The sequence below is a fragment of the Mustela erminea genome, chromosome 11 (genome assembly GCF_009829155.1).
Source record: "Mustela erminea isolate mMusErm1 chromosome 11, mMusErm1.Pri, whole genome shotgun sequence".
Taxonomy (NCBI): Eukaryota; Metazoa; Chordata; class Mammalia; order Carnivora; family Mustelidae; genus Mustela; species Mustela erminea.
The window spans coordinates 50,607,534-50,629,609 of NC_045624.1; the positions used below are offsets into that span (position 1 = coordinate 50,607,534).

At 37.0% G+C, this 22,076-nt stretch overlaps 2 protein-coding genes across 6 annotated transcripts in view; one reads left to right on the forward strand and one right to left on the reverse strand.

The window, feature by feature from the left end:
- The window catches only part of GSDME (gasdermin E), a 74,795-nt gene extending 70,651 nt beyond the window's left edge, over positions 1–4,144 (forward strand). The window contains exon 10 of one of the 2 annotated variants that reach the window (XM_032304781.1): positions 2,351–4,140. In XM_032304781.1, the coding sequence (XP_032160672.1) occupies positions 2,351–2,581 (231 nt within the window). In that variant the 3' untranslated portion in view covers positions 2,582–4,140. Of the gene's footprint in view, positions 1–2,350 lie in introns of both variants that reach the window. The other variant, XM_032304783.1, reaches the window with a different exon arrangement.
- Positions 4,145–8,966: 4,822 nt separating this feature from the next.
- Positions 8,967–22,076, reverse strand: part of MPP6 (membrane palmitoylated protein 6) — a 112,085-nt gene continuing 98,975 nt past the window's right edge. For all 4 annotated transcript variants that reach the window (XM_032304778.1, XM_032304777.1, XM_032304779.1 and 1 more), the window contains 3 exons: positions 20,790–20,992; positions 19,647–19,775; positions 8,967–12,546 (listed from right to left, as the gene is read on the reverse strand). In XM_032304778.1, coding sequence (XP_032160669.1) covers positions 12,370–12,546; positions 19,647–19,775; positions 20,790–20,992 — 509 coding nt within the window. In that variant the 3' untranslated portion in view covers positions 8,967–12,369. The remainder of the gene's footprint in view (positions 12,547–19,646; positions 19,776–20,789; positions 20,993–22,076) is intronic.

Sequence of the window (22,076 nt, forward strand, 5' to 3'; positions counted from 1 at the left end):
GGCAAGAGCAAGAGTTAGGTGATGATGACCTTAACCCTAGCAAGTCAAGATTAAGCTTTTCCTTTTTAAATTACAAACGGGGTCATTAATAGAAGGAGCCATGAGCATCCAGAAGCCACTCTAATGGGCAGATGTTGTTCAGCCTGGGGCAGGGTAGCTGAGCACACCTGGCTGGGTTAATTACCAATAGCCCAGACCAATATGCTCTGTAGGCTCAAAAGAGCAAAGCTCAGAGCTCTGCTCCCAGATCTAGGAAGCAGGCATCAAGATTAAATGCCTGGCCAGGATCTTGAAATTTGTTACCCATCCACTAATACCACTAATACTAGTACCTTAGGTATTTCTGTGCATAGCAAAGACCTCTGAATAAGGCATCATTCTAAGGAGCAGTTTGGAACCTATTCACAAATGAAAGTTGTTTCTACCCCCCAGAGGAATGCTGGGTTCTTATACTTTGACCACTAAAACTGAACTACTTGGAAACATGCCAGCATGTATGTTCTGGGGCCAGCTGTGGGTCAAGTCTGGTGGTATAGTTGGGATATAGAGACAATAAGTACCATTACCTGTGTGTGGTCATTAGGATGGCAGTAGGTGAGTGCTTAGCGTTTCCCAGATTACCCTTAGTAAGATTTACAAAATTACCAAAATATCGCAAGAACACATTAGCTAATTCCCTTTCCCAACAAACTCACACTTACTTGTCATCTTCCTTGCAGTCAGCATTAGATTTGATCTTCGTGTTCCTTCCAAGTTCTTCTTTGTTGGTCCTAGAGTAGCCAGGAGGACACATTTGGAGTTCCAGGATAACTGGTATTCTACACTGACACAAAACAACCCACCCATAGAGTCGTTTGCTTTTCCAGGGCTGCTTAACATAGACAAAGAAAACATTTTCCTGGGCATCTTCACATAATCTGCCCTAGATAGGCTCCTGCCTCCTGAAGGAATTTGGGTGTCAAATGTACCTGCATCCCTATGTTCTCTTGTCTGGTGGCCAGAGTAACTTCGAGAGCCTTTCAGAAAAACTTATAGAATAGCATCAGGTAGAATCATCAGTGGAGGCTGTTAATTTTGCCCCACCACCCTTTGCGTGACTATAAGTGCCTGTGGGCACGTGGGGCTGGCAGCTGTTCAGAGAAGGAACCTGGATGCTGCCCAGACTGCAGACACACAGTCTGCTGTGGGCCGCCTGCGCTAGTGGAGCTCATTCTTTAATTACTGGGATGTGATTCTTCTACCAGATAGCAGGCCTAATCCACTTTCTAAAGCAAAACTGAGTTTCTGATCTTGGCCAAAGGCTGGTGGAAAGCCTGTGGTAACACTGTGTGAGTGGTAGTTGGTAAATCTACATGGTGTAGACCCATAAGGTTAAGTATTTTTATAGTCAAGTGACTGCTGCCCTTCAGGGCAAGCTTTTAGTAAGGTTAGCATTGCTTTGGACATTTTTGGAAATCTTTTGGATTCCCTTCAGATTCAGTTGAAATTCATACATACTTTATAATTACTGACAATTAAAAAAAAATAAGTAAACCTATAAAGATTAACCAATTTGATTTTTACCAGGCATTCAAAACCAGATGAGATTAATGTAGAGAGTACAATTGAAAAAAAAAAAAAAAAGTGTCACAAAATTTCAAATGTTCTGAAAACTTGCAATTAGTGTAGCATCTGAAGTGGCCTCTCTGAAGAGCTAACATTCATTCAACACATTGAGGGCCCTGGGCTCCTAAAAAGCTTAGGTTTTAGAAAACAGAATAAACAGTTACTGTCAAGAGGATAGTTTCAGAAATACAGTAGGGTAATAGTGGCTGGGATATGGGGGTAGAAGGGAGAGTAGGAAAGACCCTTCTGAAGAGGCATTGCAGAAGACAATGAGAGATGAGAAAAAGGGTTTACATGGAACTCTAGAGGGAGTGTCCCAGGTAGGAATAGCAAGGGCAAAGGTTCTTTAGGCAGGAAGCATTACTAAACAGTGGTACCTACCCTTTTGAGGAGATCAAGCAACTATTTAAGAAATAAAAAGAAAAATCAAACCATACATACTGTTTCTATGGGAAAGTTACATTCTGAAGTTTCTCATCTCCTGAAGTTAAGGGATCGAGAAGGTAAAATTCAGAATAGAGATTCAGTCAGAACTCCAGGCAAATTGGAAAAATCAGGTGTAAGGTCCTGGACTGGGAGAAATAGCTCTTGTTATATCTTAAGGGTTTTTCTGCACCACTTGGGGAATTTAAAGAACAATAACAATTTAATTTTTCCCCATAATCATCTAGAAGTACATTATTATTTAGCTATGTGGATTGTCTGTAACATTTTTAAGTGAATTTGCTTAAATGTTTCATTTCAGCTCCGTGCTCTCTCTGATGATGGAATATCGGATCTTGAAAACCCAGACTTGGCTCCTCTGAAGGATATGGAAAGGTTTATGATTGTGCAGCGTTTGTTTGCCTCAGCTGACATGAACCTGGAGAGACTGCAGTCATCTGTTAAAGTTGTCACCCAGAAGGACCCTAACATTTTCCCACTAATTCTTTATATAAGCCTAAATGGACTCTGTGCTTTAAGCAGAGCACATTAATAGCATCATATGTGAATTACAAATACGTGTTATCAGCCAAGGCTGGGTATTTTCCAGCATTGTTAAGATACTACTGAGTTTAGCCATTAGGTACTCTATAAACAGTTTTTCATAAAAGGCCTATGCTGGTGACCCAGTGTTTAAATTAGATTCTAGCATCTGAAGAGCTAGAGGATGGTTGAGAATTCTAAGCCAGTGTACAGATTTTTTTCACAGAAAAAATGGGTCCATTTATTTCTTTCTGCTATACAAAAACAGCTGAATATGACACTTTGATCCAAAAATTAATTTTAAATCGTGAATGCTATAGGAAGACAATTAATAGAAGAGTCTGTGTTATAGATGTGTTGATTGACAAATGAACTGTAAATGCCATTATAGTACATATACTCTGCTAAACAAAATTACACTATTCTAGTAGCAGGACCCCCTTCCTTAGGGGTCTAGCTATAGACATTTTTTTTGTATTGCATTTTTTTTTTTGTATGCTATGTCTAGAACAATGCTGATTTCTCATGCATTCTCGATTTTTAATTTATAAAATACTATATACTGTATCAAAGGGAACTGTGTATATTTTACATTCTGTTTGAAATTCTTCTATAAATAACTTGGAGTGTTTCTCTAGTGCCTCTGATTCCATTGCCACCAACTACTGGGGACCTGAAACCACTTTTCCTTAGCAAAAAGTAGCTAAGACTTCCTCTTAGAATTAGTCTTACCTTAGGAGCAGGGAGGATAGAAGTAGCAGTTGTTGAAAGATAAATGTGTTACTCAGCACATTTTTTTTTAACCTCAACATCGTCTATTTCTCTCTTTTCTGCTCTTCAGATTTTAATGAGCATTAACATGGAAGAAATGAAACAAAATAACCCTTTCATCACCTCAAAAATAAGACTAAATCTTATGGAAATACTTCCAATACATGACAAAAAAGAGTTGTACACTGTGTGACAACAACAGAAAAAGCACCTTATAACAAACTGGAAAGGAATCTGCCAAAGTGAATAGTTGTGCTACAACAGTGGCACTATACATGCCTTTTTGTCTTTCTGAAATAAGTTTTATAAACAAAAAAATTGATGGCAGATTTTCTAAGAACCTACTTGTGTAAACATATAGCTACACATGTATCACAAGGCAGTGCTCCTTTAAGAGTCTAAAAGAAACTGGACTGTGATTCCTTTGGGGAGAGGATTTAGAAGTTGGGACAAGAGGCTGGGGTGTTACCCTTCTATTCCTGATATAATTCTGTATATATTAACCTCTTAAAAAAGCAACCAACCAAAGCCAAGCCAAACCAAAAAAATCCAAAAGCAACAGAAACTAAAAGATCAGCTTCAGGCAGAAAGAAAAAAGGCCATCCCAGCACATGCCATAAAGTTTGGGTTACATCAAATAAACAACTAAGGCATTTGGCCATTTCTACAACTATCAGCTAGTTACCCTGTTGGACTGTGTCTTAAAAATTTGGAATTAAGGGCGCCCTCTGCTCAGGTCATGATCCCAGGGTCTTGGGATCGAGCCCCTCATCAGGCTCCCTACTCAGCAGGAAGCCTGCTTCTCCCTCTGCCACTCCCCCTGCTTGTGTTCCCTCTCTCACTGTGTCTTTCTCTAATAAATAAATAAAATCTTTTTAAAAAATTTGCAATTAAAAAGGATGTAGCCATATGCCGCTACAGGTCTCCCCAGCCTCCCAGTTATTGCCACGCCTTAGCAGACCCCACTGTGACATGGTGGGCAAAGTAGTGCTGGGCATGCTCGAGTGGGCTTCCAAAAGGCTCTTCTAAGTAACTAGTATCTTCATCACCACATACAATTAATTGTAAATGTACATTTACATTTGTAAGCAAATTCTGGTAGACCAGATACCTAGAAAACAGAGAGAAAACAGAGTATTTTCCAGAACAACAGAAGTGGAAAGCCACCTTCACTCAAATGTTTCCATGACCACTCGTCTTTTGCCAAGTGGATGCAGGAAGAGGCAAGAAGCACTTCTGTTAGGGTCCCTCAGGTGTCCATGATCTAATAATCCCTAGAACCTGGAATTGTGAACATGTGAACATGTTACCTTATGTACCAAGAAGGGACTTTACAGATGTTCTATAGGTGACAGATCCTGAGACAGATTATCCTGGATTATCTGGGTGGGTCCTTACAGGGCAGAAGAGTCAGAGACTTGGCCAAAGAAAATGTAGGAAAGATGAGGCACAGGAAAGATTCAGTGCTGTTGCTGACTCTGAGACAGAGAGAGGTCATTTCAAGAACAAGAGAGCAGTCCATGTGACAGCCAGTAAGGAAGGGGGGACCTCAGTTCTACAGTAGCATGGAACTGCAATCTGCCGCCAACCTGCAAGAGCCTGGAAGAAGGTTCTCTCTCCAGCATTAAGAGCCAGAGCAGGCCCTGGGAAAGGTCTCAATTTCAGTTAGGTGGGACCTGTGTTGCATTTTCAACTTGCAGATCTGAGTTTGTATTTAAAGCTGTGAAGTTGGGACACCTGGGTGGCTCAGTTGGTTAAGCATCTGCCTTTGCCTCAGGTCATGATCCCAGGGTCCTGGGATTGAATGTCTGTATTCAGCTCCCTGCTCAGTGGGGAGCCTGCTTCTCTCTCTGCCTGCTGCCTCCCCTGCTTGTGCTTTTTTCTCTCTCTCTAACAAATAAATAAAATCCTTAAATTAAAAAAAAAGCTACAAAGTTTGTGGCAGTTTTTTACTGTAGTGAGAGAAAACGGACAGTACAAGATGAAAGTGAATAATCTAAAACTGATTCTTTGGGAGACATGAGAAGTACACTAGACTAGCAATTTCTGAAGTCCTGGGCCTGGAATCCCAGAAACTTAGCTTGAGAAAGAGTTGCAAGAATACCTTTTCTGGACATCGGCTTCCCGCACTCACCCACAGTCATGCCTCCATCTCTTGGCCAGCCTGGTGGGTCGGCCTCCCTTTTCTACTGCAGGCCTCAGGACTGAGCTGTGCCACAGCAGGTGCTGTATCTCCCACCAGGGCTTTTCCTGCTTGGCTAGCTTGTCCTAGCATCTCATGTCATCTAAGCATAGAGGCCTTTTCTTGATCCTATATTTTAATCTTCCCTGTCTCTGCCATTTTTTCCTTGAGCACGTCACCTTTGAAAGCCACCAAATGGCTTGGGCTGGGATAGAGGAAACAACAGTTAGGGCTTCCTTGTTAAAGAAGAGAAGCAGGTGAAAAATTTATATATTTATTTTGGTGGGAAAAACTACATGTTATTACACGCTTTTTGCAAAGATTACTAGCATTTAAAAAGAAAATACAAAAGCTAATCTGATATCCTCTGTATTTATCATCTCTAAACCTCAGTTCTACCTATAAATGAAACACTATATTTTTGCAATATTAAATATTTATTTTTATATGTACAAAAATATTTTACTTGGAATATACAATCTCACATGTTGAACATTTCAATAATTTTTGTTTTGGACAACATAGGAAATATGTGAAAAGAGAAATTTATAGGGACAGTTTCTGAAAAATCAATAATTGTACTGCAAGAAAATTTTATTTATACAAGGGCAGCAGTAATGTTTCTTTTATACAGGAACTAGTAATACAATTACTTGGAAAGCAATAGCAAATTTTATTTTTAAACTTTTTCATCAGAAAGTTAACTTTAGCAGCTTGTTCAGCTTTTATTTTTAGATTGCTAACAAGCATTTTGCCCTCCATTAAAAAAGAAAAGTTCTACAATTATTTCAAAGATTAGAGGTTAAAAAGAGCATGCATTTGTGTTCAAAATAAAGATATACCAAACTGAAATGGAAAAAAAAAATCCCCAAAGCAAGGTTTTCACATCAAATCCTCACCATGGGCTCTAAAATAACTCAACATGCAGAAAACTATACTTGCTGCCGAACCCTAAGTGCTCATTCTTCCCCAGCAAAACCCAAGATCCCACTTCCTTAAAAATCAATGTTACCAAAGAAAGAGGACTCGGCAGTTCTTTTAAAAGAACACATAGCCAAAAGGAATATTGATCTTACACTTAAATTATAGTGGAGACGAGCAATTCCTCAAATCTGGTTCTACCTGAAAAGGTGAAGGCATTCCTCATTTGGACCATATTTACCAGAACAAGCTTTGTCTTCAAAGCAGTGTTGCTATACTATTGCCTCTCTTTTTTCAGAATAAGATGAAGACCACGTATTTTAACTGGTGATGACTTCTGCTTAAACGGTTGTAATTTATAGCTGAGGAGTTTTGAATGCTCTGCTTTTTTTCCACTTCCTCTAAGCTCCTTGGCCACCTTGACTGATATGAGGAAAAACTAATTTCAGGTATGGCCTGTCGTATTTGTATGTTTCTACCCCCTGCTGTTGCTGAAGTGCAACAAAGACATCTAGTTCCAACTTTTAAAATAAGACCTTTTGGCTTCTGCTTTGTGGCAACAACAGTACTATTCCGTGGGATTCAGGCAGGTTTACAAGCACTAAGTCATTTACTTTCCCAAATACGAAGTGGCATTTATGCTCATTGTAGACGTGTTCATTTGGTTTGTGCTAGTAATTAGTAAAAACTGGTAGGGGGAAAAAAAGGGAATGAACTGTCACTTCTGGTTAACTTTGGTGTGTGGAAGCAAGTCAGATTTATCATAGCACTGCATTATCAGCCAATAGCCATGAAGCCATTAGAAAGAGAAAGCAACTAAGATGTCTTCATGTTTAATTCAAAGTCCACTAATTGGAGGGAACAATAATTCTCCCTACATAGAAACAGATGCCTTTTAAACTTAATACTATAGGTTAAACAATAAGGCTGCAATGATAAATTTCAGGCATAAGAATTAAGGTAGGGCAGCTTTAAAGGCCAAAGATCAGAATGTCTTGGATGTCAGAATACTGAATTGCTTATATTTTATTTGATTTGTGAGTAACAAGAATTTGTTAAAGGTTTGGACTGAGAGTGGAATTCTAAACTCAAAAGGACCTCCTGACCAAGCCCACAAGAGAGCAGAACAGACCCTCCTTGGAGCTGTTTTAAAACTGGAGGTAGGATTCTGGAATAGTATGTACCATTCATTATGCTACCTCTGAAAGAGATACATTTTAAATAAACTAAAAGATAAAAAACATCAATATAAGTGAATACATGTAATAAATAGATTAAGTAGCCTAATAAGGATTTTCCAGCCTAGCATTTATCACATCAAAGTTACAAATTACTTCTTGTAACTTAAGGTGAAGACAAATATTAAGCTAGCCTCATTTAACTGATGGAATATTAAAAGTAAAGGAAAATATAAATTTTATAAAAGGTCGCACAGTCAGAATTAGGATCTCAGCTAGTAGAAGCACGCCATCTCTATTTTTAATAAAAGAGATTGTTTTAAAGAAAGTAGTGCAGGGGCGCCTGGGTGGCTCAGTGGGTTAAAGTCTCTGCCTTCGGCTCAGGTCGTGATCCCAGGGACCTGGGATGGAGCCCCACGTCAGGCTCTCTGCTCTCTGCTCGGCGAGGAGCCTGCTTCCCTTCCTCTCTCTCTGCATGCCTCTCTGCCTACTTGTGTCTACTACTACTGTCTGTCCAATGGATAAATAAAATCTTTAAAAAAAAAAAAAAGAAAGTAGTGCAATGTACTGCAGAAGTGGTACCAACCAGGCTTCAAAATTCTTACCTTAGAAATGAGATAGCATTCCTTCACTTTTTAGGGTATTAAAATTCATTTTTGATTCTGTGCACTAAATTATTCCAGGAACACAAAAAGTAACATAATGAATTAAGGGACATATTTAAAAAATGAATAAAATTTGAAGCTAACAAAAATGTAATTTAAAAATAATCTTACCTTAAGGAATTACAGAACTGTTATCTTCTTCAGATATACAGTGTATACTCAAAAAATGATGCTGCTGATTATTAGTTGACTGTTCTTAGAAGTCTGTGAATATTCACTTGCACTATATACAATAATCCCATTATTTAAAATACTGAATCTTGCTCAAGAACTTAAAATACATTACAGATGTTATTACATGAATTGTCACAGCAAATCCACTGGAACAACAGGAGGACAGTTACCAGAATCTCTAAGCCTGAACCATATCACAAATTCACTTGAAAGTTTAATTAAGTATTTCCCATGACATTGCCATCTAGAACTCTGTCCTTTTTGCTTAAAGAAATTGTTATAATTTTCTGAGCTAAATTTTGTATTTTTCAGAAAGATTAGTATCTGCCTCAAAACTGGAGCCTTATAAAACAACGTGAAAAAAGTTTCAGACTGTCTAAGAATTTGGGAGTAAGCATTTAAGAACACTAGCTATAATTACATGGGTGAACCTATTTAGTTTTATTATTCATGTACTTTGGGAAAATTTTACATATTATACATATGGCTGTATATATATATATATATATAATATATATATATGGTGACTCAGGCATTTAAAAAAATGACCTATATATGTACATAAAAGTTCAGGATTTCTTTCTCCATATTTAGTATAAAGATTCATTACTACAAAATTATTGGCTCCCTAGCCTGTGATTTCTGGAAAATGGAGTGTTGTTTCAGAAGTCATAAAAGTACAATGTTAAGTAGACCACTATTTTGACCAATTTTCAAAACTTTTACAGTTAACATTTATCAGTTCAAAATAATCGTACCTAACTCCATGGCTATCTATCTTGAAAATCAACTCCAATCACCAGATTATGACACTTATTGTTCTGCCCAGCAATAAATACCAATTTAATGAATTTTTAAAGCAAATATCATCTTTTATTGTCATTGGGATGTATGGCCAAAGCAGTTAGTATCTGGCCATAATCTATAATGCTACACTATTGTATTTTATTGCTAATTTGCATTCTTTCCTAAGTTTATGTTAATAACCAATTTGCTCTTTTCAAGAAAACTTGTCCTCATAAGCTATTATAAGTAAATTTGCTAGATTCTAGAATCTAGGGCTCAGGCTACTATTGCTGTAGTCATACTGTGTTTATAATAGGATTTCTATTTTAGAAAGCTATGTTCAGCAATTGTATAGTTAAGAATTGGGAAAAGTAAAAGTCCTGATGTATTAGATATTTGATAATATCCAAATATCAAAACAGAAATTAAGACTGCATAATCAAGACGTGGCTGGAATAAAAGTAAAACTAGTTGTAGTGCATCACATATATTCCACTAGTTATAAGGTTACATGACTTATCCAGGAACATCACCTCTACGGGTATTTGTACATTTGAAAATAAAAAATACATATATATAATAATTAGTCGTATATAAATAGTCATGCCCTGGATGCTGAATGTGGACACTCTTCAGTCCACAAAGAATCCTCAGGTACATTAATGTATTGGCACAGGTTTCTTCCCAAAGGCATTTGCATGTGCATGCATATTTTAACTATTACCAATTGCTTAGCATCACTTTAAACTGTTTTCTCTTCAGTAAATCTAATTATTTTATATATTTCCCACAAGAGAAGTTCATACTTCATTGATTACAACTGTACTCTCTCACTGCCTTGAAAGAATCCTGGAGCCTCTGGGACTCCTTGCCCCAGTAGAGCTCTACTGGGTCCTGCAGACTCAGATGGAACTTCAGTTTCAAGTTCAATGATTCTGTTGAGATACAATGAACTTTTCTGAATTTATTCTCTTCAGCTCTGGCATCTAGACTGAAATAAACTAAACAGCATTATTTTGTATTATGGGGGTCTAGAGTATATTAACTAGTCATGAATACCATTCATAACAGAAATAATCCTTTTAAGTATAGACTATTTTCTAAATAATATGCATTTTAAATCATATGATAAAGCTAAAAATATATATGATGTAAAAATCATCTCCATCATGTCACGATAGTTGAAATATTTTGTGGGTAAACTTCTTGTGCTGCTACAATGATACCAAAGCTGCTCAAAGAGGCTCCGTGCAACAGCATGAAGGCACAGCACAGAAGACAAAACATTTCCTGAGAACTTGGAAACAAAATTTCTCTTAAAATTTTCAGTGTTGAAACACTAAATCATAAGACATTACCTCAACACTGTGCTTTGATTCAGGTTGCTTTGAGAAGCTGAGAATTTGAAGTAAATATATGTGGTTTAAAAGTTACCAAAGTTATTAAAAGGGTGTGATCCATTTTACCACTAATTCCCTATCCCAGGACTAAGAACATGATCTGTGTTCTGGATATGTAACACTAGAATAAAAAAAAAAACCTATACATTTCCAATCTTAACAATACAGCAACTTGGCTGTTCTGTTTCATTGTGAAGATGATTTAAAGCAATGTGTGCATAACTGCTTATTGCCATGTACTTTCTCCCCCTTCTAAGCCCTCCTGGCTGGTGTTCTGTCACGGCTTTGTTGAGGAGAAAACAAATTCAATAGCCAGGAGCCAGATGCCTACCATGGACAAAGATGACCACAAGCACCTAACCCTTTAGGTGTGAATACTGTCCTTGTGAAAAGCTGGCAGCAATATAAAACACAGCTAACTTAGTTTAATGATGAGCTACATCTCAATATGTTTGAGGAAGAATTTATACCATCCAAGAATCCTAAAGAATCCTATTAACTGAGATGAATTTTAAAAATCTGAATGTTAATGCATCTAAAAGAGAACTGTTTTCTTAATTACTAAACAAAAAAGTGCATTTCCTAACAGAAATGTAAAAAACTGTATAAAACCTTATTTTATATTATATAATACATACAATGTACATATTATATAATGTATATGTTATATATAGATAAGACAGCTGACAGTTATTTCCAGATCTCATAAGTTGTTCAATGGATCTGGTTCTCAACACGACAGATTTAACAAATATTCTAACAATCACATCACACTTCAAAAAGCACACTGATTCTTCACAAAATCCCCCACTTGCAAACTTGAAGTATCACAGAAATTTGCAAAGGCATGATACATTTGCTGACCATATCCTAATAAAACACTGTTGAAGCTACAGTAGGTTCATTTTCGTCAGTCAATGTCGGTATTTTCTACATGTGAAAATAAATCAACTTTATGCATCATTTTGCTGCGTTATGTGTTACAGGATAAGGCACTCTCTTAGCCTACAAGGCCTTGCTTGCTGTGTACACATTCACTTAGCATCAGCCTGTAATGGCAACAAATGAGAGTGCAAAGTATTGCTCTTCACTTTTTCCCTCAAGATGGAAATGAAGGGGAAAAAAAACAATATACCTGCTTAAATTAGAATGGATAGCCATATATCTTTGAAATAATGAAACCATGTATTGTTGAGCAGACTTCTAATGTCAGACTTGGAAGGTATGGACATTATAGTTCTGCTTCAACTTTTATTAGGAAAGAAGGCCAATAATTACTATTTTCTCCTAATAAAGAGTAACTGACCTTTCACTAGTTAAATACTGAACTAAATAAAGGACAGCTTTACAAAACTATTTCAAGTATTCATTATCACAGTGAAAATGGGAGACCAATGCGAGAATGAAGGATTTGAAAATTCCTTTGATGAAAAGGCAAGGGTACTAAATCAAAACATATAAAATGCTTCAACGCATTTCTTTATGTGGTATGAATAGAAAGATTACCCATAAAAAGTTAGAAAAATTAAAATAAATTATATATTAGTACACCTTCCCAACCACATTTTATATAAAAATTCAAATAGTGTACTGGTATTACAATCTACACAATAAAAATGCCTGAACTTGGCAGATATCTTCTATCTGTGCATGTATTTTCTCTGTAGAAGGCTTATTTGTTGCAGTCGTTTTTAAAAAGTTTTATTTCCATTATTGAATCATCAGTAAACCCAGCTGATTGGGACCCACTGTGGCTCCATTCTCAGCTTCTCTATGGCAGTTTGTAGTTTCTCAAAGGCTTTGTCTAGATTGTCGTTTACGATGATCAAATCAAAATAGTGGTTGTATGCTCTTTGAATCCGTGCACTTTCGTCCACTGTTTTCTTTAAGTCAGAGTCCTGTCAAAGAGTGTTAAAAGGAAATGTTTCTATCATAATGTGTATATACTTGCTCAAATACCGATTCAAAGTGAACATAAGAAATAAGCACACTGGGACTTTTATGGTGATTGTGATATTAATGCTCAAAATCTAATCTCTACAGTGTTAAAACAGACATTACCACCTGTTCATATCCCAGTCCTTCCAGCAGTGCAATGTTTGCTTTGTAAGTATTCTGTATCTTCTGTTTCATTGATCTTAGGATAAGATTCCTAATTAAATAACTGCTGACAATGATCTCAGGGTGAATTTTAAGATAATAAAAGAATTATTGCAGGTTTCCATCCCAACTATATCATCCTTTTCAAATGATTTTTTTTAACTTTGCATGTATGTGATAGACCCCTAGAAAAAGAATCCCAGGATTTTCCCTTCCGTGTGTTTTTGTCTTCCTTCTTCATGGTCCAGGACGCCAGCTGAGGCAGTCAGGACAATGAAACCAAACGGGGGGAAAGGAGCAGATTATTCTGCCATTTTTGTAGATCTTTGAGTTGTACATCTAATCTGCTCAAACACCAATTCAAACACATTTGTTTAACCTGCTTGTGAGGTTCACAGCAATTTTCCCAGCTCTGTGATCATCAATGATTTCAAATATGCCAATGTAACCACGCTTCATCATCACTGTTAGAAACTGGTTAATGACTTTGGAGCTTAGCCTAATAAGAACCTAGCGTTTGCCTCTCCTTTCAGGAGTGTTAATGCTCTTGAGAGCATCTGCCAAGACATTCACGTGCACTATTAGGACGACACAGAAAGACTGCGGAAAGAGCTCAAAAGACTTTTATCTTATGGGCTCTGAGATCATGGAAACCATTTTGCAGTGCCTATTAAGCTCAAAGCCAAATTTGCTGCCTATCTCCAGGAAAGAGAATATTAGAAATGTATTTTGAAGACTAACTACATGCTCCCTATCCCCACCAACACATACACACATATTTCTTTCTTTCTTTAACTGGCACTGTTTATATTTTGTATATTTCTAGTCATTTTGTAAGGAAACAAGTAATAGGTTCTGCGTGAGCAAGTAAAGCTTTTCATTAAATTGCAACTGTTTTGAAATTTCACACTACTTCTACATATTCGTCAAATATTTATTGATTGCTATTAAATTGTCTACTATGTTTCATCATCTGTGGATATAACAATGAATAAGACAGACAAGAGTGGGTTCCTACCCTCCAGAGGAGGAGACAGACGAAGGGCAAATAAACACAAAAACTTCCAAGATGTAGTGAGTACTATAAAAGAAATCAATCAGAACAAAGAATTTTGAGAATTCTATTTTAGATAGAGTGATTACAGAGATACTGAGTAAATGACATTTAAACCGAGAACTATAGTGTGGGAAAGAATATTCTAGGCAGAGAAAACAGCAATGCAAAATCTGGGAGGGAAATGACCCTGATAGGTTTTAAGATACTGAAAGACCAGAGGGATAGAGGGACTGAGGCCAGTGGTGATACCTTGAGATAAGTACAAACTAGGTTGTGGAGAACTCACATGCAACAGAAACACATCAATGGCTTGTGATGGAGAAATAGGAGATGGATATGACGGCAGATCGGAAATATATTTTGGTGATAAAGTCATCAAGATTGGCTGATGGGCTGAATGTGAAAAGTGATGAATAAATGAATGGTTGAATAAATCAAAATGTAGAAAGAGGGGCACCTGGGTGGCTCAGTGGGTTAAGCCGCTGCCTTCGGCTCGGGTCATGATCTCAGGGTCTTGGGATCGAGTCCTGCATCAGGCTCTCTGCTCGGCGGGGAGCCTGCTTCCCTCTCTCTCTGCCTGCCTCTCTGCCTATTTGTGATCTCTCTCCATCAAATAAATAAATAAAATCTTTAAAAAAAAATGTAGAAAGAAGCAGTTGTAGAAAATGCAGAGTTTGGGAGTGGAGCTGGGGGAACACAATGTTCTACTTTGCACATGTTAAGTTTAAGATGTCTTGGGCAACAGCCAAGTGCAGATGTAAGCTAAGTAGTGATGGGTTATGCAAGTCGGAGCTCTGAATTCTGGGTTGCCTATACAAAAACTAGGAATAACCAGTGTAACAATGGCATATAAGATAATGAGTTTGGTGAAAACACCAGAAGGGAAGTGTAGAGAGAGAAATGAGTTCCAAACTAGGCGTGAGAGACACTAATAACTTACACTTCAGTTAATATTTTCACTGACATCTCTAAATCAATTTGAAACAACTAAAATATCTTTTGTGATAGATGTGCAAATAGCCTCAGTTCAACTTGGAAACCATTCTTTTCTATTACAGTCATTAGCAATCTGTTTCATTTAAGTTTTTTTTTTTTTTTTACAACAATAGTGGAGTACACCATTCAGATAGAAAAAAGAATAAAGAATCTCTATATATGGCCATAGCAAATCTTAAATATACTGGTAAGTGGAAAATGTAGGCAGACTTCTGAATATAACAGGTTACTTTTTATGTAAGAAATGAGAGAGGGAAGGTACACATACATAGTTGCTTATATTAAAAATTTTTTTGGGGGGCGCCTGGGTGGCTCAGTGGGTTAAGGTCTCTGCTTTCGGCTCAGGTCATGATCCCAGGGTCCTGGGATCGAGCCCCACATCGGGCTCTCTGCTCAGCGGGGAGCCTGCTTCCTCCTCTCTCTCTGTCTGCCTCTCTGCCTACTTGTGATCTCTGTCTGTCAAATAAATAAATAAATCTTTAAAAAAAAAATTTTTTTTTGAAAATGACGACCTACGTAGGTGGGAATGGAGCAGACAGAGAAAAGCTAGATTTTCCTGTTAAGATTTACTTTAGAACTATGAAATGTATAGAATTATACAAAATTAAATTCAAATAAAAAAAGAACAATACTTAAAAATCAAAAGAAAAATGAAACAGACCTGTGTTTCAAGTTAATGGTTTAACCACACAGAAAGGAATTATTTCACTGACTTTAAAATAATACCCAGTGGTATATATCTTAGGAACAATTTTTTAAAAGCCTGAAACTTAAGAATTTTCAAAAATCATACTGTTGATATCAGTGTTGATACTGTTACTCAGAAGTTATATAGAGTGGGTTCTTAGTTTATATATGTGAAGTAAGAAATTATTTTAATGTCATCAAGAACCAAGATTTTCAGCATAAGAAAAAAAATACAAACACAGAGTCAAAGAAGTTTAGTAAAATAATGGAAAGTTTAAATTAGAATTATCAAACTGAACAAATGATGTGTACTTTCTTTCTTTTTTTTTTTTTAATTTTATTTATTTATTTGACAGAGATCACAAGTAGGCAGAGAGGCAGGCAGAGAGAGAGGACGAAGCAAGCTCCCCACTGAGCAGAGAGCCCAATGCTGGGCTCGATCCCTGGACCCTGGGATCATGACCCGAGCCGAAGGCAGAAGCTTTAACCCACTGAGCCACCCAGGCGCCCCTGATATGTGCTTTCTAAAAAAGAAAAATGTATTTCCTATATCTGGTCACCAAAAATCCTGGAAACAATGAGCAACTAAGTTGAGCACACAACTTCAGCACCTACATTGCCTCTAAATACCATTTTCCACTAAAAGGAACCATGTTTTTTGGATGGCTGGCTCCAGGTCTGGGCTAAGAAATGTGTAAGAAAACCAGAAACAGCTTATCTAGCTGGGAAGAAAAGAGTCATCAAAGATTAGTGTGGTTGTGTTAAAAAACACTCAGAAGACAAGCTGAATATTCCCACAAGCTAAACATAAGCCAATTTAAACACCAAAAAGAGTTGTAACTAAATCATCAGAGATGAAGTAGTCCAAGAGACTTTAAAACACAGCAATTTGACTGCATATACATAGTGAGATAAACATTAAGGACAAAAAACCAAAACCAAACCAAAACAAAACAACCCACCAAAAAACTAGTTCATGGTAATCACACCTGGTAGTGTTGGTGTACTTATTCTCAGACTGTTGTGTTGTGTGCTGTGGGATAAAGCAAATGAACAATTACATCATATTTTAAGTCTCACATTCCCAGTGTTTTTGAGAACTGGGATACTCAGTACTTAGAATGGAAATAAGCTAATAGAGGTTAACTAAAAACCCTGTAATTCTGAATTTGAATGGGAAATAGCAGTATGAATTCATGAAATGGTTTCCTTCAGAAATACAATAGAAAAACATATCCTGGGACGCCTGGGTGGCTCAGTTGGTTGGACGACTGCCTTCGGCTCAGGTCATGATCCTGGAGTCCCAGGATCGAGTCCCGCATCGGACTCCCAGCTCCATGGGGAGTCTGCTTCTCTCTCTGACCTTCTCCTTGTTCATGCTCTCTCTCACTGTCTCTCTCTCAAGTAAATAAATAAAATATTTAAAAAAAAAAAAAACAAAACAAAAACATATCCTAACTCTACCTGAGAGCTAGAAACAAGGATCAATCTTGTGACAATAAGCACCCCTAAGTATTATGGTCCTAAAATACCATCTACTCTAAAAGGAACCAGAGCTTCTTGAAGAAACAGCTCATACCTAGAACAGCTCAGCCTAGAACAGAAAATGTCCAAGAGGAGCCTGGAACATCTGTCATACCAGATAGTAAGGAAGCTGAGACTAAAAGTTCTCAAGGGCCAACTTGAATAAGCTCCTACTGGTCAAAGATGGGACAATTTGAGCATCAATAAGAATAACCATAATAGAGTAACCACATCAAAAACTCACATCAGGTGCTCATAATGAAACTAAAAAACAAAGAAAATGAACCTTATTTGATCACCTGTTGCTTTTAGGGGCTCTCAGAACAAACCCATTATTCTGAAAACTGACCCATAGAAGTATCAGCATATACTCTGACCTTCCTATATGAACTCTAGTTTATAAATTCAGAAAGAATGACAAACTTTTTGGTGTTATCATTTTACAATCCCTAAGAAATATGTGATCCAGGCAAAGATGAATAAAACTTGCCAAAATCATTAGGTAAAAAGCTACTAGAAAACTTTACAGATCAGGCTCACAACATCTGAACCCTCTGATTAATCGTCTCACGAAAAGAGAGCCTTTCATATGCTTCATAATGTAACAAGGCAACATGTATCAGTTATTAATTATTTTTGGGGAAAATAAGTAAACCTATACCTGTTCAAGCTTCTATCAGTTCATAGGGAATAGAGGGAAATGACACCATGGGGACAAAATTGGCAAGATCTAGACTTTGAAGCACTCTATAGGACAACTGACCCAACTTTTTTGTTTTATTTCGATTACAGCAAAAGCTTGATCTCACAAACCCGAGATCATGAACTGAGCCCAAATCAAGAACTGAATGCATAACCAACTGAGCCACCCAGGTACCCTAACCCATTTTTTTGAACAACTAAATTAGAAGGTTCCAAGAGAGGAGAGGTGGGGAGAATTTACAGATTAGAACAAGTAAAGGGATGTCTGCTTCCAGCTAAGATGTACTAACAGATACCGGACTAACCCTCCTACCTGACAATGAAAACAGAAAATGTATGGAACAACAGCTTTCAAGACTTTATGCACGAGGCAAAAACATAAGCCAATTTATCTCAGAGACAAATGAAGTGAGCCCTACTTATTAACCACAGCTTATTGTCTTGAAAGACCTTCTAGGCCACAATATACAAGGTAGAGCCCAGAAGGAGCCTATACAACATTCCGAGTTGGGACAGAGCTGAGAGCCCAGAGAGACCAAGGTGGCAAGAGTTCATGGGACAGAATTCCTGAACAGAAAGCAGCATGGAGAGAGAACTTCAGACACTAGCAAATGGTCCCCTCTTCCAGCATATAGCTGTATACCAATCAGGGCAGTGTACATGTACCTGAGACCACGAAAGAACCACCAGAAAAAAGTGAGAAGTGTTCAGCTGGAGTTAGGAACAGGACCTCTTCTCACCAGGAAGAACAGAAAACCTCGATGCACAGGCCATTTGGAAGAGTCCTCAAATGGTCTTGCCTCAGGAGTGGAGAATAATTGCCCCCAGATTAAGAATTGTCCTGGTCTTACCTAACACATGTTTAAAAGCAATACCTGAAAGGAACAAACTGTTTCTAAACAAGTACATCCTAGAATGAAGCTCACAATGTCTGGCATCCAAAAAAAACATTACTAGGAAGAGAAGCAGAAAATATGGCCAGTGTGGAGAGAAGTCATTCAAGCCAAAACTGATTCAGAACACAAATGTCAGAATTAGTATGTGATGACATGAGAGCACCTATTACAGCTATGTTTCAGATATTCAAAAAGTTAAGTAGAGACACGGAGAAAACTGAAAAAGAAGAAAGAGGATTAACACTATGAGGTTTTAAAAGTCTTTATCTTTTAGAGATAGATAGTGAAGTATTTATGGTTGACATATCAAAGATTTGCTTTAACATAATTCATGTTAGGGAGGAAGTGAGAGAGGGCTAAGGGAAATAGAAATGGCCACACATTATTGCACATAGGTGATGGGGATATGGGAGCTCATTTTTTTCCTCTTTTGTATGTATTCTGAATTTCTAATAATATGAAAAGAGAAAGGCAGAACAAGAGAAAATATAACAGAAACTAAAAGTCAGAACTATCTACCAGTAGTAAACCTTATGATGAATATACCTGTTATTGGTCTTGGAGCCCAATTTCCTCACTGGTAAAATGAGAGGTGGATTAATATGCATATTTTAATATTGCTCCCTTTCATTTGTATAGGGGGCATAAACTTGTGTGTGTGTTTTTAAGATTTTTATTTATTTATTCAAGAGAGAGAGAGAGGGAGAGGGAGAGCACTCCCTGCTGAGCAGAGACCCCGATATGGTGCTTGATTTCAGGACCTTAAGAATATGACCTGAGCCAAAGGCAGATGCTTAACCAACTGAGCCACCCAGGCATCCCTAAACTCATGTTTTAAAATAAAGTGAACAATGATTTTTAAGTAAAAGCCATGTGTTCCAAATCCTAGCTACATCTCATGAATGGATTTTTATTCTGCCATGTATCATATGGTATATTTATTTCATAAATATGATTAGAATTAAACATGCCCAAAAGAAAAAAGAAAAAATCTTAGGAGTGAAATAATATTGTTAGCTTGAAAAGAACTGCTCACCGTCAAAAGCTTAGTAGTGATACCAGCATCCACCACTGCCTTGTGCATGGCACGTAATGTCTCTAGTTCTGGAGCAGCAATAAATACAACATAGGGCATGAACTCGGATGTCCTCAGCACTTTCAGGGCCTGTGTAGAAGAAAAATTACAAACCAATTTATATGGAAATGAATTTAAATTATGTTACCCTTTAATTTATAATAAATGCTAACTATTCAAAATCTATCTGCCCTCACACTAAGGATGAAGGATGTAATTTAATACTTGCCACCTTCTATCCTTTTGGTTCTATACAGAATGTTTCTAAAACAGTGATCCATTAACCATGTTCTGACCTCAGTCATACCACCCTTTAATCCTCTTGAACAAAGGAAAGTATTAAACTTAATGATCCAAAAATTATCAAGAATGATGTAAATGCTTTCTATGTTATTTGTACAATTCTGTTAATATTGAAAGAGCAGAAATAATCTCAAAGTTTATTGAGAATGGTTATATAAATTAATCTACATTTGTACTGTGAAACACTATGTAGCAGTTACAAAGAACTAAAAAGCTCTAAAAAACTGACATGAAAAGATCTTCAAGAGATACTGTTTAATGGGAAAAAAGCTAAAGAATCTATATAGAATTTTCCTATTTATGTAAAAAAGAAAAATAGAAAACACATAAAAAATCTAATAAAAACTATATAGGTATATATCTGTATTTAAGGCATACTCAAATGACAAAAATATATATCAAACTATTAATAGTTATCTCTGAGTAGGGAAGTTAAGTTGGGTTGAGTGTGGAGGGTTGAGAAGGGGTGACTGAGAGAGAAGAAATGGGAAGAAGAGAATGGTGTGTGTGTGTGCGTGTCTGTTGAGAAGGGGTAAGACTTTATTATGTTGCATCTTGTTGAAATTTCCTAACACATGCATTTATATGTTACTTGAGCAAGTAAGTAAATACTAAACTTCTATGAAGTTGTATTGCTGTCCAAACCTCTGCCGGTTCATTAATGATCAGAGATTTATTTAACTAGCTGCAGACACATAAACAGGTAATAGAAGGAGATACCCTCACAATCTGAAAATAAAACCAAACAAAACTACACAGGATTAAAATTTTAAAAACAGCTTTGGAATTCGTGCAGCTTACTTGTGGGTTGACATCCAAAATACAAGTTCGTCCAGTTTGGACAACTTCAAGAATAGAATCAATTTTGGTTCCATAGAGATTTCCTTCATATTCCCCATGTTCCAGATATTTTCCAGCTTTGATATCTGCTTCCATCTCAGACCGTGACACAAATTTATATGCCTGACCATCTTTTTCATCTTCCCTTGGTTTCCGTGAAGTAACTAAAATAATGTTGAGAATTTATACAAAGAGAACACAGGGTATTAAAATTGAGACATTTTAAAATTTAAAATTAATTAATTAATTAATTAATTAATTAATTTTTAATTAATTTAAAATTGTGCATTTGCACAGGGTAGCTTAAGATTTTTCCATTTAGTCTGGGGTTGGCAAATTATGACCTATGGCCAAATCTGGTTTACTTCTTACTTTGAAAAACTAAGTACTATTAGACCACAACAATGGCACATTTGTTTTATCATCCCTGGTTTCATTCATGTTACCATAGTGTAGTAGTTGTGCCACAGACCAGATGGCCCACAAAGCCTAATATTTATTCTGTGGCCCTTGAATTAAAAAGTTTGCTGACTCCTGACCTATAGGAATATTTTAAGAGGTAGTCCCCAATACACAATTTATATTTTAAAAAATATGCTTTATAAAGTCAGTTTTATATTATATTTACATTTACATACAGCAAATACATTTTCATAGACAGTGTCCTAAATTTAAATTCTTAATTATGATGAGTCCTACTAAGTGTGAGGTATATTGTAAGTGAGTATCTTTTCCAATTGCCACCGCATCCCCCTTAAGGTATATACACTTGAACACTTCCTAATAGAACACACAACAAGTGAGCAAATTCTATTTTTTTTTTTTAAAGATTTTATTTCTTTATTTGAGAGAGAGACAGTGGGAGAGAACATGAGCGAGGAGAAGGTCAGAGAGAGAAGCAGACTCCCCGTGGAGCTGGGAGCCCGATGCGGGACTCGATCCCGGGACTCCGGGACCATGACCTGAGCCGAAGGCAGTCGTCCAACCAACTGAGCCACCCAGGCGTCCCACAAATTCTATTTTTAGTTGGTATTATCAATCTTCTGAAGCACAGTTTTACCCACCAATTATCTATCCTTCTCCTCACCCTAACACCACACCTTCTTCTGGCCTCCTGCTTACTGATATTCTGAAATGTTAACTATTCTGTTCTGCAGCTTGGTGGTGGATCTAGCCACACTTGATGCTACTATGGTCTATTAACTTCCTCTACTCTAAAGTGTTTTTTTTTTCTGAGAGAATAACAGT